Source organism: Peromyscus californicus, unplaced genomic scaffold (assembly GCF_007827085.1).
Source record: "Peromyscus californicus insignis strain IS unplaced genomic scaffold, ASM782708v3 Scaffold_5__1_contigs__length_169319896, whole genome shotgun sequence".
NCBI lineage: Eukaryota > Metazoa > Chordata > Mammalia > Rodentia > Cricetidae > Peromyscus > Peromyscus californicus.
This window is the reverse complement of record NW_026294573.1, coordinates 103,700,109-103,716,660: the sequence shown is the minus strand read 5'-3', so window position 1 is coordinate 103,716,660 and position 16,552 is coordinate 103,700,109. Positions and strand designations below refer to the sequence as shown.

Sequence of the window (16,552 nt, the reverse complement as noted above, 5' to 3'; positions counted from 1 at the left end):
GAAATCACGTGAGAAGCAAGCACTCAGAACATCCAAAGCTCCCTGTGCAGACAGAAAAACAGAGGCCAGCACAAGCTGCTGGGCAGGATCAGAGCATGAGATAAGAAGTGGGCAGTTGGCGTGCCGTGACTCCACAGCCTCCTCACGCTGAGCATCACCAGAGGAGGGTGTCGGGATGGAAGAATGACTTCCATAAACACAGATGTTAGGATCCTGGGTTGGTCATCGAGCACAGCTGGAGTTAGAATCATCAGTAAGGACAGGTGATGGCCGTAGTGAAGCTGGCCACTTCGCCAGTCATTTTGGATTCTTCTTGTTTTAATTCCGAACTCACAAAAATGGTTTCTGTTCCAGGTGCTTGTTGCCCATTGTGTGCTGGGATGTTACGGGTTTTATTTGACAAAGAAAAGCTGGACACTATTGCTAAGGTAATTTGCTTCGTATGCTAGGTACTGTTGAAAGCACCTTGCTAAACTTCTCAGGAATCCTGGAGAGCAAAATGTATTGTCCCTGTGTATAAAGAACCTGGCCCCTAGACTCCATCAAGGCCGTACAGTTCATAATCAGTAGAGCAAGGGTTGACCCCCAGGGTGGCTGACCCCTGACCTGTGCTCCTCCCTGCAGGCCCTTTCTTAGGAATCCACCTTGCATGCTCAGGGCCAGGTGACCAGCCATAGTAGAAATCCAGATGGTCTCTGCACCCATCCTCATCCATCCCCCTGGGGAGCTGTCTCCCCGTCCGTCCTCCCTTTCCCTTTCCCCACTGCTCCCTTTTGGGGAGCCAGGACTCTAGGGATGAACTTGCCACTACCTAGAGAGTCCGTCCTGTCTGTTTAGACACCTGTTTCCCCAGGACTTCTCTTCCCTGTGCCCTCCAGTTCAGAGCAGTTGCTTTTTGAGAAGTGCTTCTGGGGCTGGAGAGAGCTCGGCTGGATGCTTTCCTCCGTCACTTCCGCCTTGTGTTTAGAGACAGGAGCTCTCACGCAACCTGGATCTCTCTTATTCAGCCGACTGCCTGGCAGGCAAGCCCCAGGGGTCTTCCTAGTTCTGCCTCCTCAGTGGAGATCGAAAGTATGTCCCACCACTTGCAGAATTTTTACACTTTTACGTGAGTTCTGTGATTCAGACTCAGGTCCTTGGCAAGCTCCTGGCCAATGAAAGACCTTGTCTTAGAAAAACTAGGTGAGATGGCTCAGTGGTTAAGTGCTCTCGCACTTATTACTCTTTCAAAAGACTCAAATTCGGTTCCCAGCACCTCAGGCAGCTTACAACACCTTTAACTCCAGCCTCCCTGGTACCTGTACACATGTACATGTATACATACAAGATATATGTACATATAATTAAAAACAATTTTTGAGACAGTTTATCTGTGTAGCCCTGGCTGTTCTGGAACTCATGTAGATCCAATTGCCTCTGCCTCCTGAGTGCTGGGATCAAAGGTGTGCACCACCACCACTGGCATAAATACTTTTTAAAAAGGAGGTAAAAATAGCTCTTGAGGAATGACATCTAGGATTGACCTCTGGCTTGTGCATAACACACACACACACTACATAAGTAGATAGGTGGAGCATGCAGGCCTATATCCTAGCTCTTGGAGGTAGAGGCAGGAGGACGAGCAGTTTCAAGGTTATCTTCATATACATAGAGAGTTCAAGGCCATCCTTGATTTGGACCCTATTTTCAAACACAGAAAGAACTTAAATAAATAAACAGCACTTCTGAACTGGGTATGCTCGTACAGGATTACCATGGAGCTAGCAAGGCTGAGGCAAGAGGGTCAGAGTTTAAGCTAGCCTGAGCCAGGTGATGGTAGCACACCTTTAATCCCAGCACTCAGGAGGCAGAGCCAGGCAGATCTGAGTTTGAGGCCAGCCTGGTCTACAGAGCGAGTTCCAGGACAGGCTCCAAAGCTACACAGAGAAACCCTGTCTTGAAAAATCAAAATAGATAGATAGATAGATAGATAGATAGATAGATAGATGATAGACAGACAGACAAACAAATAAATAGATAGATAAATAGAAAGAAAAAGCTAGCCTGGTCTCTGTAGCAAGACCCTGCTCAAACCCAAGTACTCTGGTGGGGTTAATTTGGCTGCAAACCTCTACGGATGGCCCAACCCCATTGCACTGGACCCTGGGCGACAGGATTTGAGCGGCAGAGCCAGACCTGGTGCTGAGCACCGGTCAGTGAGCTGCAGCTGAAGCAGAGTGACCTGGGCAGCAGGAGGGGTCCCCTTCAGTCCCTGGAAATGTCTCCTAGGTGACGAACAAGAAGCCGGTGACAGTTCTGGAGATCCTGCAGAAGGTCCGCATGCACGTGTCTGTCCCACAGTGTGATGTGTTTGGATACCTGAGCATCGAATCGGAAATTGTGATCCTCATTATTCCTGTTGACCATCACCCAAAAGCTTTGCAGGTGGGGTCCGGCACACACTCACTATGCAGCCATCTCACCCTTTAGAGTTTGATGGACTTAGAGTGGGGGTGGGAAAGGACGGAAGGGAGAGGAAACAGGACCACTTTTGAAGTTGGAAAGGGCAGGAGGAAAGAGTCTGTTCTGGGGGGCTGAGGCTGGGCACACTAAGTCCAGCCCGCCATTGTGCAGATGAGGAGCCAGACACTGGCAGGGGCAAGGCAGTGACCGAGCCGAAGCCTCCGGTCTCACTGGAGGAGGACCCTTCAGGGTCAGTCTCAAGACCCTAAGTCTTTCTTCCTCGCAGATCAGGAGTTCCTGGAACCTCACTCTGGGCCCAAGTTTCACAAGAAAGTAGTGAGGACTCGTGGAAGGGGTGAACAGAAGCAGTTCCAGCTGCCTCGTTCCAAACCTGTTTCCATCCTCACCTTAGAGCAGAAGTAAAAGCATTCCCTATGACTGTCTAACTGACTGTGATCACTGTCTCTAGGGAGATAGGCAGTGTATGGTGTATGGTATTGTGCGAAACCAAAAATGGTTGACTGACTAGGGTAGTTGACGTGGAGTTTCTGCTTTCCATTAATGCTCTTCTGTGTGCGGAATAAGACCTGTAACTGTAACTGACTATACAGGAAGGGCAGAGGGAAGTAAGCTGCCTCTGTGGCCATTCCGCCTGGGACATGTGCCTGGAATTTGCTTGACTGGAGCGTCTCAAGGTTCTGAGATTTTCTATTGAAAGGATCTTTCCCTTGCAGATTGAAGCCTGCAATAAGGAAGCAGAGAAAATTGAGTCTCTCATCAACTCGGACAGCCCCACTCTGGCATCCCATGTCCCTCTCTCTGCCCTCATCATTTCCCAGGTGCAAGTCTCCAGAAGCCTCCCATCCTCTGCTGATGGGGCCAGGCCTCCCTGCCAATCCCTGCTCCTCTTCAGCCTGGGCCTCGCCGCACACTTGCTCTGGACTCGTCTCTGAGTGTTCACAGAAACCGCAAAGTATCCCATGACTCGGCTGTCCGACCTTGTGAAAGACGTTCAGGACTGCTAGCTGGTGGCCGAGCAAAAGCGTGTGTCACCTCTGAGCACCACACAGTATTTTTTTAATCTGCCAATATTAGGGGGTTTTGCCTTGATTTTAAAATGATAAACTAGGCTCTCCCAGTGTAGTGGAGATCTCTTGCTGGTAGGCCACGGGGCCACAGTTTACATTTTGCTCAGTAGAGAAGGCCCCTTCTCCAAAGCGAATTTACCGTCACTGACCTATGAGACGGTCACTTTATAGAAGGAGGCCCCTTTGCTGTCGGGTCCGTGTCCTAATATCTTCCGAGTTCCTCTAAGTGTTGAGGTTGCCAGTGTCTTGTTCCTGTGTCTGGAAGCTGAGGGCTCAGTGCAGAGCCACTGCTGTGATGGACGACGTGGAAGGAGAGAAAGCTTCTTCGAAATGATCACAGGCTGACTCCATAGACATTTGAGACAGGGCTCCAATGTGCTTAGCAAAGGCCCAGCTGACCAAGTGACACTCATGCACTTGTCTTGCGAGTGGTCCTCTCAGTCCTGCCGGTTTGTGCCTGGGAATGGGGGCAGTCCCCTGCATCCCAGCATCTTGTGTCACGCAGTTTATTAGCCAGATACACTCATCAGGACTCACCAAGTTCAGAGTTTAAATATCAGATTTAAACCAGTTGCTGCTACTATATAATTGCCAAAAAATAAGATAATTAGTAGTTCATGTAAATAGTACATGATTTTTTTAATTTTATTGTGAAGAAGGTGAATAGCCATATTTGTAAAATGACAATCATATGTGTTAGCCCCATACTTTCCGTTCATGAAGACACATTTGCTTTTTGTGATGTGCACAGTATGGATAAGTGTCTGTCTTTCTTTTTATATAGAATTATAAAGAATGTGGTTTATATATTTAAAATGTCAGGCTAAGTATTAAAATGTTTGCATGTTGTCTAAGAAATTGGATACTTTGAATGTTTCACAGTTTGAAATAAGCTATTAATGTAATACTTCTTGTTTGTATGCACCTGAACTTAGATTTTACATGAAGTATTTTTCAGTGTTACATGTACTCTCTGAAATATAGCAATATGCTTATTATACCAAAATGTTGTTGAAAAGTGGGCACTTAAAGCTTTCAGAGAGTCTCCGTGCTGATGTTAATGTGGCCTCTGTTGGAATTGCCAATTTCTGTCTACATGTCAGCATACTAGACTATACTGTATATACATTCTACATATCGTCTACCACAATATGCTATATATGTATTCTATATATAGTTTACAGCAATACACTAGAAAGCTTTTCTATTTTAATAAAAGTCATTTTATATGATCATGTGTATTTCCGGGTAATGTGGACATTCAGATTGAAACTGTTTCTCACCCTCAAGTGAGTTGTGTCTTTACTGGATGGTGAGAGGTTCTGGATGGCATCATCCTAAGCCAAGGCCTCTGGGAGAGTAAAACAGCTGTACTGAACACCCAGGCACAGCCAGAGGGCAGGCAGTGGCAGAATCAGGTGCAGACTCCAGCTTCAGGCCTGCCAAGACAGAACCAGGCAGGTCTGTTCCTTTGGCCTCATGTTCCAGCTCCAGGGTACATTTGGGGGTAGATGATTCTGGAGTGTGGGTCTGGAGCGGCTCCCGATGAGGACTGGATTAACTTACTAAATTATTAACTGATTACTCAGGCTGAGTGCATGGAAGCCAGTCAGGTTTGTGTCACTCATCCACTGCAGCAGCCGTGGTTCTTCTCACACATCTTCACTCCAGGTCCCTTCCCCGTGTCCTCACAGAAGGAGCAGAGACAGCCCCGGCCTGCCTCTGAGTCTCTACTCACAAGTGCCAGTCATTTCTGCCTACATTTCGGTGGCCAGAGCAAGTCACGTGGCTCCTCCTGAGCAAAAATTTGGGGTGGGGATGTAAAGTATTCCTGTGGTGCTGTGTGTGTCATGGGGAGGGTCGACGGGTACCTTGATTAATGCAGCTTACCACTGAGGTCTTCCCTCATGAGGACAGATCCAGAGCCAGGACTGACTGGGATTTTTATTAGGAAGGCAGGAATGCTGTAGCCTGGGAAGGACGTCAGGGGTTAGGTTTGGTGAGGGAATGTATGAATGGAGAGATCTAAAGTTGGTCCTGCTCTGGGGGTATCATCACAAGAATCCCCAAAATGGTGATAGAAACAGGTTAGCTTGGGGGATAATGTCCTTAAAGGCCCTGATGCTAACTAAAGTGGACATCCCAGTTGCCTTGTGCACAGATCATAATGACTTCCCAGCACCCAAGCAAGTGCAGCTCTTGCCGGAAGCCCCTCCCCTCCCCCTGCCCCAGCAGAGATCTTGAGATCTGCAGGCAGAGAACTAAGCTGAGGGAGAGATTCCTATGCCCCGGAGTTTACTCAAGCAAGGAGTGCTTGAGAATGTGGGAGAAAGGCTTGCAGGAGGAAGACAGGTTGGCTGAGAGAAAGATCTATATCGTGGGTGATGCAGCCATGTCCACAGACCTTCAGTCTTCAAAACATGAAGAAAGGTGACATGAGCCACAGTGACTTCCCTTTTATCACCTATGGCTTTAATGGATAAGAACTATTTATCAGAAAATTTTCCACATCCATCGACTGTTTCTCTATGGCAAAGACGGGGGTCAAACTCCCACACTAGACTAGTTACTGGCCAAGGGGAGCAAGGCTGTAATCGGCTTAGTCAAGGGGCTGTACTGCTGCCGAAGCCAAGCCAAGCTTTGCAGTGTAGGTAAGGTAAATGGCAAAGGGCTGTTACTTTGGCCACAAACGACACTTCAGTACACAACCTGGTTTTGTTTATCTCTGCAGTTTCTACTTACCAGAGTCTTGATGGGAAAACACTTTTTTTTTCCATGAAGGAAGAGACCATTCTGGCTTTGCTGTATGCTCCTCTATCTCCAGACAAGCAATAGACTCCTCTTGTTCCACAGCCTCACTTCATTCCTCAGGTCTCTCTCCTATTTCAAAAAATCCAATCCCAATTACAGTACCTGGGAGGCGAAGGCAGGAAGATCAGAAGAATCCTCTCATATTATATTTTGCTCCAAGTCCTTAATTTTATAAATTGTAAATGTAATTTTTACACTTAACTTGTGTGTGGGTGCAAGTGTGCCATGTCTCACAGGGGACAGCTTGTGGGAGTTGGTTCTCTTTTTCCACCAGGTGGGATCCAAGGAACATATATATGAACATATTTCTTGTTATTATTTCATCTTTATACCTCAGTTTTTATTTGGTCATGATGAATTATTCCGTTAATACACAGCTGATTTAATTTGCAGTATTTTGTCACAACCCTTGAAGAACCAGCTTCCTGGCTGCAGACAGGGCTCAAAGGGAAAGTCCACAGTGTAGTGCAAACTAAGACTTTGTTATCTGAGGGGGTTAGGGAAAAGTAATCTGACACACTCTCTCTTGATGGTTTCACTTCTTTATTATTTCTCGTTGCTCCCCTACATTGCTCTGTCCTGTCATGTCTTTTTACAGTTTATATATCCCGACTAACTTTTTCAGGCAATATGAGTTCTAATTATCCAAGAACACCTGCAGTCCTCATTTGGGGGTATAGAGTCCATTTTTTTTTCTGTAGCCTTGACTAGTCAGAATTTATTTTCACAAATTGAGATCAGGAATAGGTACAAGGACTTATTTATTAGCCAGCTAGCAATAACTGGGCTGTCTTAGTATTTACAGCCTAGCTAGACAGTACAGCTGTCCTTGTGAATTAAAAATTGGAAACATTTATCTAAAAAACCATTAGCAAGGCACCTGGTCTAATCTAAAGCTCTTTTGAAGCTCTATATCAGCTAATAGTATACAGCTATCTTGGCAGCTTGGGAAATCCAACTGTTTTCCTATGTCAACCTGAGCTGTGATCTAAAGCAGGTCCTAAGTGTCTCACAGTCCTTGTGGAACAATAGGCCTTAGTTATGAAACATATCCTAGTATTATTATATTCATCAAAACTCTGTGTCAGTAGATAGGCCATTCATGTATGTATGTAATAACAGTTATTGGGAAATAGGCCATGAATTTGAAAGAGACAGCTTAAGGAGAAATCACCTTTCTGACAATCCACAGAATTGAATGCCCAGTAGATGGAGATGTAATCATGAGATAGACACACTATAATACAGGTAGTGGGGGACCCCCCATACCGTATACACTGTAGCAGCAAGCATGCAGAGTCACAACAGAAGCAAAACGCATTCTGGAGTCTGTATCCTCACAAGCCTTGCTTAAACAAGACACGCCCATCAGAGAGTTCCTTCTGGTGGGCTGACACCTGAACTTCAATTGCCGCCCGCTGCCCCTCCGACACAGCTAAGGGCTGCTGGCAGTATTCACTTAAAATCTTGATGTTTATATTTGTAAATGATGTTTATTAAATTAATGAGATAGATTTTACATTCTTTAGAACATTAAATATAGTCAGCCTACTGTATCTACAGATTCCACATCCATGGATTCACCTGACCACAGATCAAAAAAATCATATTCTTTGGCAAGATGGCTAAGTGGGTAAAGACCCTTGCCACTCAAACATGACTACCTAAGGTCAATAGGTCAATTCCTGGAAGCCACGTAAAAGTGAAAGGAGAGAACCGACTCCAGAATTGTGCTCTGTCCTCTGCCCACGTGCTGTGACATGGTACTGAGATATACACCCTCCCCCGTGCTCCACACTAATTTAAAGTACATATTCTTATATTTTTTGTCTGTATATGTTTGTTTTTTCTTAAATTTTTTTATTTTCTCATTATTCTCTATAAACAGTATAGTATAATCAGGCCTGGTGGCTCACATCTATAATTCCAGTACTTGAAAGGCTGAGGCAGAATATCCAAGAGTTTCAGGCTAGCCTGGGTTACATTGTGAATCTAGGCCAGTTTGGGCCAAGACCCTATCTAAAATAACAAACACCAAAGACAAAACAACACACACACACACAAAAAATCCTCTCAATCTTTTATTGTCTTTGTGGTAAGAGCTGTGACTATATTTTGCATCAGCACAGAATATATTATCTCTATAAATTAATATATGATTCAGAATTTTTTCTTTTTTTTGGTTTTTCAAGACAGAGTTTCTCTACAGAATTCTTTTTTAATATTTTAAAATATGATGTGTGTGCTTGTATGTGCGCCACATGTATATGATGAGTACACAGTGGCCAGAAGAGGGCATTGGGTCCCCTGGAGCTGTAAGCAACCTGACATGGGTGCTGAGTGGACTCAGGTCCCCTGGAAGAGCAAGTGCTCAATCTCTGAGCCATCCGCTGGCCCAGGTGTCAGAACGCTAAGGCACAGAGGTGGTAAGATCGGCTCTCTCTTTAGTGCGCCTTTCCTTTTGACAAGGAAGCATTAAGTAATAATAAATCTCTATACTTTCCCTTCACCCTTTGGTAGTCAGTCTTCTCTCCTTCTTGGGTTCAATGCTCTGGGTCATCATTCGAGCCCCCTCAGAAAGGGGTGTGGTTGAGCTGGGCGGTGGTGGCGCATGCAGGCAGAGGCAGGCGGATGTCTGTAGTTCAAGGCCAGCCTGGTCTACAAATGGGGTTCCAGGACAGCCAGAGCTACACAGTGAAACTCTGTCTCGAAAAACAAAAGAAAAAGAAAAAGAAAAAGAAAAAGAAAAAGAAAAAGAAAAAGAAAAAGAAAAAGAAGGGGTGTGGTGAGAAGGTCGGCTACAGTTCAGCTGTGTGAATGTAACTTGGTCACTTCTTTCTACCTTCCTATTTTCCTCTGCTTTATCCTAGACTGCCAGAGACGTCATCTATTTCCTCATTTGTACCACTAGAAATGAGTTGGGCATATACATTCACAGGGATTTTGTTGTGAGATAATCTTTCTGTACACTGTGAAGATGTGTCTCTGCCAAGGCACCTTCTGGTTGGGTTAATGAAGAACTGAACGGCGGCCCATAGCTAGGAAGGAGAGGATGGGCAGGACTTCCAGGAAGAGATAGGATCTCTGGGAAGAAGAGAAGCTGGATTCGCCACAGAGGAAGTGGGATGCACTGATGAGGTACTGAGCAGAGGTAGAATGTAGATTAGTATAAAGGGGTTAATTAAGTTATAAGACCTAGTTGGGAATAAGCCTAATTAATAAGTCTCCGTGTCATTATCTGGGAGCAGGCAGTACAAAGACCTGCTACGGGATTTTGTATTAAAAAACAGCAAAATGTAGAGTCTTGGAAACACCCTGTGCTCTGCTGTACAGTTGTCCCCTGAGACAGGACAGCTCCTGCTTTGTGTCTCACCTCCGCTGGGAGAATTGTCACATGATAAATGACAAAGAAGAATCAAGATTCCTGGTCCATTTCCTAAAGACTGTCCAAGGATTCCACACATTTTAAATGAACTATCTCATGGAATTCTCAGACACAGCATTTCTAACAACACACAGTTGATACAATTTAGACTTAACATTAGGGGTGTAGAGAGATGGCTCAGAGGTTGGGAGTGCTTACTGCTCTTGCAGAAGGCCCAGGTCTAGGTCCCTGCACCAACATAGTGGTTCACAGTCACCTGTAACTCTAGTTCCAGGGATCCAGGGCCCTCTCCTTGGTTGGCTGGTTGGCTGGTTGGTTGGTTGGTTGGTTGGTTGGTTGGTTGATTGATTCATTTTATTTTTTGGTCTTCATTTTTTTTTTTTTTTTTTTGGTTTTTCGAGACAGGGTTTCTCTGTGTAGCTTTGCGCCTTTCTTGGAACTCACTTAGTAGCCCAGGCTGGCCTCGAACTCACAGAGATCTGCCAGCCTCTGCCTCCGGAGTGCTGGGATTAAAGGCGTGTGCCACCACCGCCCGGCTGTCTTCATTTTTTGAATCAGAAATACCCTGTGTCAATCAGTCTGGACTTGAATTGAATTTTCCTGCCTCACTATGGTGGTTTGAATGAATGGCCCCCATAGGCCTATAGGGAGTGGTACTATTAGGAGATGTGGCTTTGTTGGAGGAAGTGTGTCACAGGGGGTGGACTTTGTGGTCTCAGATGCTCAAGTCAGGCCCAGCTGTCTTCCTGCTGCCTGATGATCCAGATACAGAATTCTCAGCTCCTTCTCCAGGACCATGTCTGCCTGCCTGCACACTGTCATGCTTCTTGCCATGATGACAATGGACTAAACTTCTGAACTGTAAGCCAGCCCTAGTTAAATGTTTTCCTTTATAAGAGCTGTTGTGAGCTGGGCAGTGATGGTGCACGCCTTTAATCCCAGCACTCAGGAGACAGAGGCAGGCAGATCTCTGAGTTTGAGGCCAGTCTGGTTTATAGAGTGAGATCCAGGACACCCAGAGCTACACAGATAAACCCTGTCTACAGAAAGAAATGAAGGAAGGAAGGAAGGAAGGAAGGAAGGAAGGAAGGAAGGAAGGAAGGAAGGAAGGAAAGAAGGGAGTGAGGGAGGGAGGGAGAGAGAGAAGGAAGGAGGGAGGGAGGATGAAAGGAAGGAAGGGAGGAAAGAAAGAGTCTCCACGTATCACTATCTCCATTCTACAGAAAAGGTAAAGGACATAGTGAGGTCCCAACACCTGGATCAGAGTCACAGTAGACAGCAGATCCAGAGTTCCAACCTGGCCACCATGAAACCAACTTCAACCCACACTCAACCATTACCCACAGTCCAATTTTTATTCATTTGTAAACATCTGTTTTAATTTTGCATTTCAGTATTCTAAAAGGATCAAAAAAATTGTCAGGATGACTTAAAACTTTCAGTTAAAAAAAGATGGCTGGAGGTGGGGCAGGAGGATGACTCAGTGGGGGAAGGAGATTGTGGTCAAGCTTGATGATTTGAGTTCAATCACAGAATCCCCGTGGTAGGAAAAAACCAACTCCAGCAAGTTGTCCCCTGAGCTTCAAACTTCAACAACAGTGAATGCACACCCCGCAACACACACACACACACACACACACACACACACACACACACACACACACACTTTTTTAAATTTGAATTGACAACAGAAAGTGAGGCCTGATGAGAGGAAGTAGGTCACGAGGGCCGTGACCTTTGGGACTTCTCTAGCCCCTTCCTGTTCCTACTCCTCACCACTTCCTGTCTTTTGTTCTGTATGACCTCCCCACCCACTGTGGATTGAAGGCTTTGAAACTGTGACCAAATAAATAGTTCCTCCTGCAAAGTGTCTTCTCAGGAATTTTGGTCACAGACATACATGAATATCTCTTTTATAGAGGAGGAAACAGAGTCAAGTTACTTGCCCAAGTTCTTACTTTGGTTTCACATAGTTCTTGTTTTGTTTTGTTTTGTTTGAGGCAGAGTTTCACTATATAGCTCTGGCTGTCCTGGAACTCAGTCTGTAGACCAGGCTGGCCTCGAACTTACAGAGATCTGCCTGCCTCTGCCTCCTGAGTGCTGGGGGGTAAAGGCATGCACCACTAGGCCCAGTGCAGAGTTCAATTTCACATTTTGCAGAACGATAAGTTACAGGGGATTTAGGACAAATAATCCTGCAGTAAAACAAGTAGCATTCCTTTTGCCTCTGTATGGAATTTCACCTTACGTACTCCACACCTTGGCTGTGGTTTCAAAGTGGAATGTCCTCCACCGGCCTGTGCATTCAAACACTCAGTCTCCTGCTGGGGGTGCTCTGTGGAGAGGTGCGGGAAGCTTCCTGGAGGAAGTCCAGCCCCCACTTCCGGCTCGCTCTCTGTGTCCTCACTGTGGTTGCTGTGGGATCGGCAGCCTCCCTCCTGCCATACCTTCCTAACAGGAATGGATTGAGGAGTCTGTGTCCCCTAACTACTGAGAATAGACACGTCTTTCTGAAGTTGCTTCTAATCAAGGATTTGGTAATGAAGAAGGTAGGCAGTACACTTTGAAAATATATCCAGATCAAGTTTTACTCCAGCAAAGGTTAATTTTACAAATCATAAAAGTAACTGTTTTCTTTTGCTGTGTACAGTAACAGTCTTCTGAACTTATTGAAATAAAAAAAAAGTTAAAAGATAAAAATGAGATGACCTGGACTGGGGATAATTCAGTTCAGAGGTCACTTGCCTAGCATGGGCAAGGTGCTAGGTTCATCACCAGCACGACAACAGACAAACAAACCTATTCACCATTGAAAGAAAGCTAAGTTGACTACACTAACATCAAACACACATTTCACAGGCAGAGAGTGAGAGATAGACATCTTTTTGAATGATAGAAGAACTAATTTATTGGGTCAGGGTTATAGCTCAGTGGTAGAATGCTTGCTTGGCATACATGAGTCCCTGAGTTTAATTTCTGGGGTGAGGGGTGGGGTCAACTTATCAAGATGATAAAAGTCATAAATGTTTATTTTCAGATAAAAAGGTTCAAAGTACATGAAGCAAACTGATATACTCTCTGTGTCCCACTTAAGCTTTGAGATCTTAGGTCTCAGCTGTTCCTGCCGCCACACCTTGGCTCCGCCATCATGGACTCTGACCTTCTGGAGCTGTAAACCCAATTAGGTGTTTTCTTTTGTGAATCACCTTGGTCATGGTGTAACATCAAGCAATAGAAAAGTAACTAGTTCAGGTGCTGACCCGAGAGGAACTTGTTTGGGGGCGGGGGAAAGACTGGAGACGGGGCCTGCAGTAAGGACTGCTTAGTCACACACAACTTTGCCCCTACTGAACCTAAACCCGTGTGAAGATCCTGAGGGTCCAGGGGCTGGGGATCATCACAGACCCTTCCTCCTCCCCAGTGTGGCCCATTGACACACTCTCCTTTTTCTGTGTTATTCCCTTGGCCCAGGTGCTTTGGGGGCTGTTTGCCCTACAGGAGCTTCCTTCTCTCAGCCTCGCTTTCCTGCCTGAGGACAGTGGAGCAGCCAACACACAAGGCTAAGTTCGTGCGGGCTGAGAGCATGCTGTTAGTAGAGCATCCTAGGCATTTCACACTCATGGAGTAGGAATCATGCTCCTCATCAGGCACTTCGTGTGTTTGTTCTCTTCCGGAGAGGGAGGGGCAGCCTGGTAACAAGCACGTTCTCGTGGGAGGTCCTCTGCGCTGGGAAGGTCCTTATCTGCTTTACACAAAGAAGAGGTAGAGGAGGAGAAAGAAGAGGTAGGGGAGGAGAAAGAGGAAATTAGAAAGGACCTGACGCACTGGGCTGACCATATGTTAAATAGATAAAGATCAACAACAGAAACAGAGGGGACCACAGGCTGGCTCCACACGCCCTCATAATCAAAATGCAAGACAAAGCTTTAGTGTAAGAGCCAGAACTGACAAGCTTCGAAGACAATGGGAACTCTCCTGCTTGCTTAGTGATAATGGGGGGTGGGGGGCAAACCCAGGGCTTCCCTATGCTGAGTATACTCTACCACTGAGCTACACCCTCAGGAAAAATTGATAAATTGATTGGAGTTGGAGTCAGGAGAGTAAGGAGTTCGAGGCCATCCTCTGCTAAGTGGCTAGTTTGAGGCCAGCCTGGGCTAGGTGACAAAACATGAATTGAGTTCATCTCTCTTCTTGGTGTCTTCCCTTTGTTATGGCTTGTCTTTTGTCTGTCTTCTGGCCTAGGCAGCACCTCCCTCTCCAGCCACCCAGCTGTCCTTAGTAGAAATGAGCTTGGACAATGCCTAAGTCTATTTGGCACACTGCTGGCAGGCTGCTGGCAAAGCCAGTTTACAGAGCCCACAACTCACCAACTATAGACTCTTCAGATGCCACAGAGGCAGGGATTTAGCCTCGCCAGGTCTCTGGCCCTCTCCTTCCGAACTCACTTCTGAACAAGGTGGACGGAGACTGGCGGCCCCAGAGTCAGTTCTCTTCCGCATACGGCGGCGGATGACTCCTTTGTGCTCAGCTCTTTCCTCATGGCCTTGCAGTTCTGGTTCCTCTGAAATACCTTTCTAGAGATCCTATGTGTGATAGGGACCCCTCCTGCGTTCATTTGATTATTTCAATGGGAATTTGTCGGGAGAAGGGAACAGACGGAGTCTGAATCCCTCCCTACCCAGCACTAAAAGTCCTTCACGTCAGATGGGCACCAGTATCCACTCTGCTCCTGTTTGGAAGTGCTAGGAGGCAGTAAGTGTATCTGATGGACAGGGGGAGGAAGAGCGAGCTCAATGTGTAGCTCTGTGCTGACCTACTGGATAGATACATCTAAACTCAATATTACAGGCTCTGGCCAGGTGTGGTGGCGCAGCCCTGACCTGAGATCCAGCACCCGAGTGAGTATGGTGATGTGGGGTTAGTTTGGGCTGTACACTGAGACCGTCTAACAAGCAGTAACCTAAAACAATACATTTTAGTTCAAAGAGTGTGGACAGCTAGGGATGTAGCCTGTAGTCACTGCCTGAGGAGGTGGAAGCAGAAAGATCAGAACTTCAAAGTCATGCTACACAGGAGCTCCAGCCAAGGCCACAGGAGAGCCTGCCTCAAAAAAAAATCAAGCCGGGCGGTGGTGGCGCACGCCTTTAATCCCAGCACTCGGGAGGCAGAGGCCGGCGGATCTCTGTGAGTTCGAGGCCAGCCTGGGCTACCAAGTGAGTTCCAGGAAAGGCGCAAAGCTACACAGAGAAACCCTGTCTCGAAAAAACCAAAAAAAAAAAAAAAAAAAAAAAAAAAAAAAAAAAAAAAATCAAGCCGGGCGGTGGTGGCGCACGCCTTTAATCCCAGCACTCGGGAGGCAGAGCCAGGCGGATCTCTGTGAGTTCGAGGCCAGCCTGGTCTCCAAAGCGAGTTCCAGGAAAGGCGTAAAGCTACACAGAGAAACCCTGTCTCGAAAAACCAAAAAAAAAAAAAAAAATCAAATAAAGAAGAGAAGATAAACTAGTTAATGACGCACTGGCTGCCAAGCCTGACTCCAGGACTCACGTGGTGGAGGAAAGAATAGGTTCTCACCAGTTGTTCTGTGACTTCCACACACACCACGACACTCACTCAGCATACATCACCCCACCCCACCTCAAAAATATGCAAACAAAAAAAATCTAAAGATAAGGTCTCACTATGTAGACTGGGCAGGTCTTAAACTCACAGAGATCTGCATGCTTCTGCCTCCCAAGTGCTGAGAATAAAGGCGTGTGCTACCATGCCTGGCCCAAATAAATGTATTTTTAAAATATGTGTACAGAGAGAGAGAGAGAGAGAGAGAGAGAGACAGACAGAGAGACAGAGACACAGAGACAGAGAGACAGAGAAAGAGAACAAACTCTGTCCTTGGAATCTTTGAATCAGTTCAATTCAGTCCCCATTTAAAATTAAAACAGTCTTTAAATCTTTTACGGTGAGAAAAAGACGTGTTTTGAATAAACTGAGACTCAGTTTAGACGATGCCAATGTGGGGAGGGGGCACCACCATCCCCGTGTAGAAGACAGCTTTCAAGAGTGGTCCTCTCTTTCCACTGTGTTCGTTCCAGGAATCCAACTCAGAACTTCGAGTTTGGCCTCAATGCCTTTACCACCCAGCCAACTCGCCAGTCCTCACGGAAAAGCCTGAACACTTATCTTCCACAAGGGCTTCCAAATCCTCTGGCCCACCAATGAGGAAGAGTTCCCTTGGCACGGGGAGCTTATTAGGCTGCGCCTTGTTTTGGTGCTCTTCTCAGGGGTGAAGCCCAGCCAATGTCTCCAATGTCAGGTGTGTGTTGTCCTAAGATTGGCGAAGGGAAGGGCTGCTGAGATCTGAAGAAACGGACAGCCCCCAGGGTACAGGCTGGGAGGGCCGAGTCAGCGGCAGTTCCTGCCGAGGGGATGGGTGAGCAGACCCAGGAACGTTTTGGGGAATCTGGTTTGACAGGAGCGTGGGATAAAGTTTGAGAGTTGAGGATCCACGTCTGGAATCAGACTCAGGGGTGGGGAATTTGGCTTGGTCTCAGTGAGGGTCAAGAGCACAGACAGGTCCAAGTCGGGCTGTGCGCACCTCCCTGGGGCAGTTGGAACTGGAGGGCTAGGTAGGATGTGTTCAATTACAACCCGGGGTCGCGAGGCGGAAGAGTCCTAGAAAGATGCGGTTGGAGCAGTGTCACAGGGGAGAGGGAGCAGCATACTGCGGGGCGGGGGTGTCCCCCAAGATGAAGACTGGAAGGGTACCGACCCCTGGTGGCACCGGCGGGAACCGTACCTCGCCAGGCCACAGTGAGCACAGCAGTCTTCG

General features: G+C 46.6%; 1 protein-coding gene across 5 annotated transcripts in view; it reads left to right on the top strand.

The window, feature by feature from the left end:
- Reck (reversion inducing cysteine rich protein with kazal motifs) overlaps positions 1-4,762 on the top strand; it is a 76,150-nt gene extending 71,388 nt beyond the window's left edge. For all 5 annotated transcript variants that reach the window (XM_052716015.1, XM_052716017.1, XM_052716016.1 and 2 more), the window contains 3 exons: positions 355-428; positions 2,269-2,424; positions 3,177-4,762. In XM_052716015.1, the coding sequence (XP_052571975.1) occupies positions 355-428; positions 2,269-2,424; positions 3,177-3,395 (449 nt within the window). In that variant the 3' untranslated portion in view covers positions 3,396-4,762. The remainder of the gene's footprint in view (positions 1-354; positions 429-2,268; positions 2,425-3,176) is intronic.
- The last annotated feature ends 11,790 nt before the right edge of the window (positions 4,763-16,552 follow it).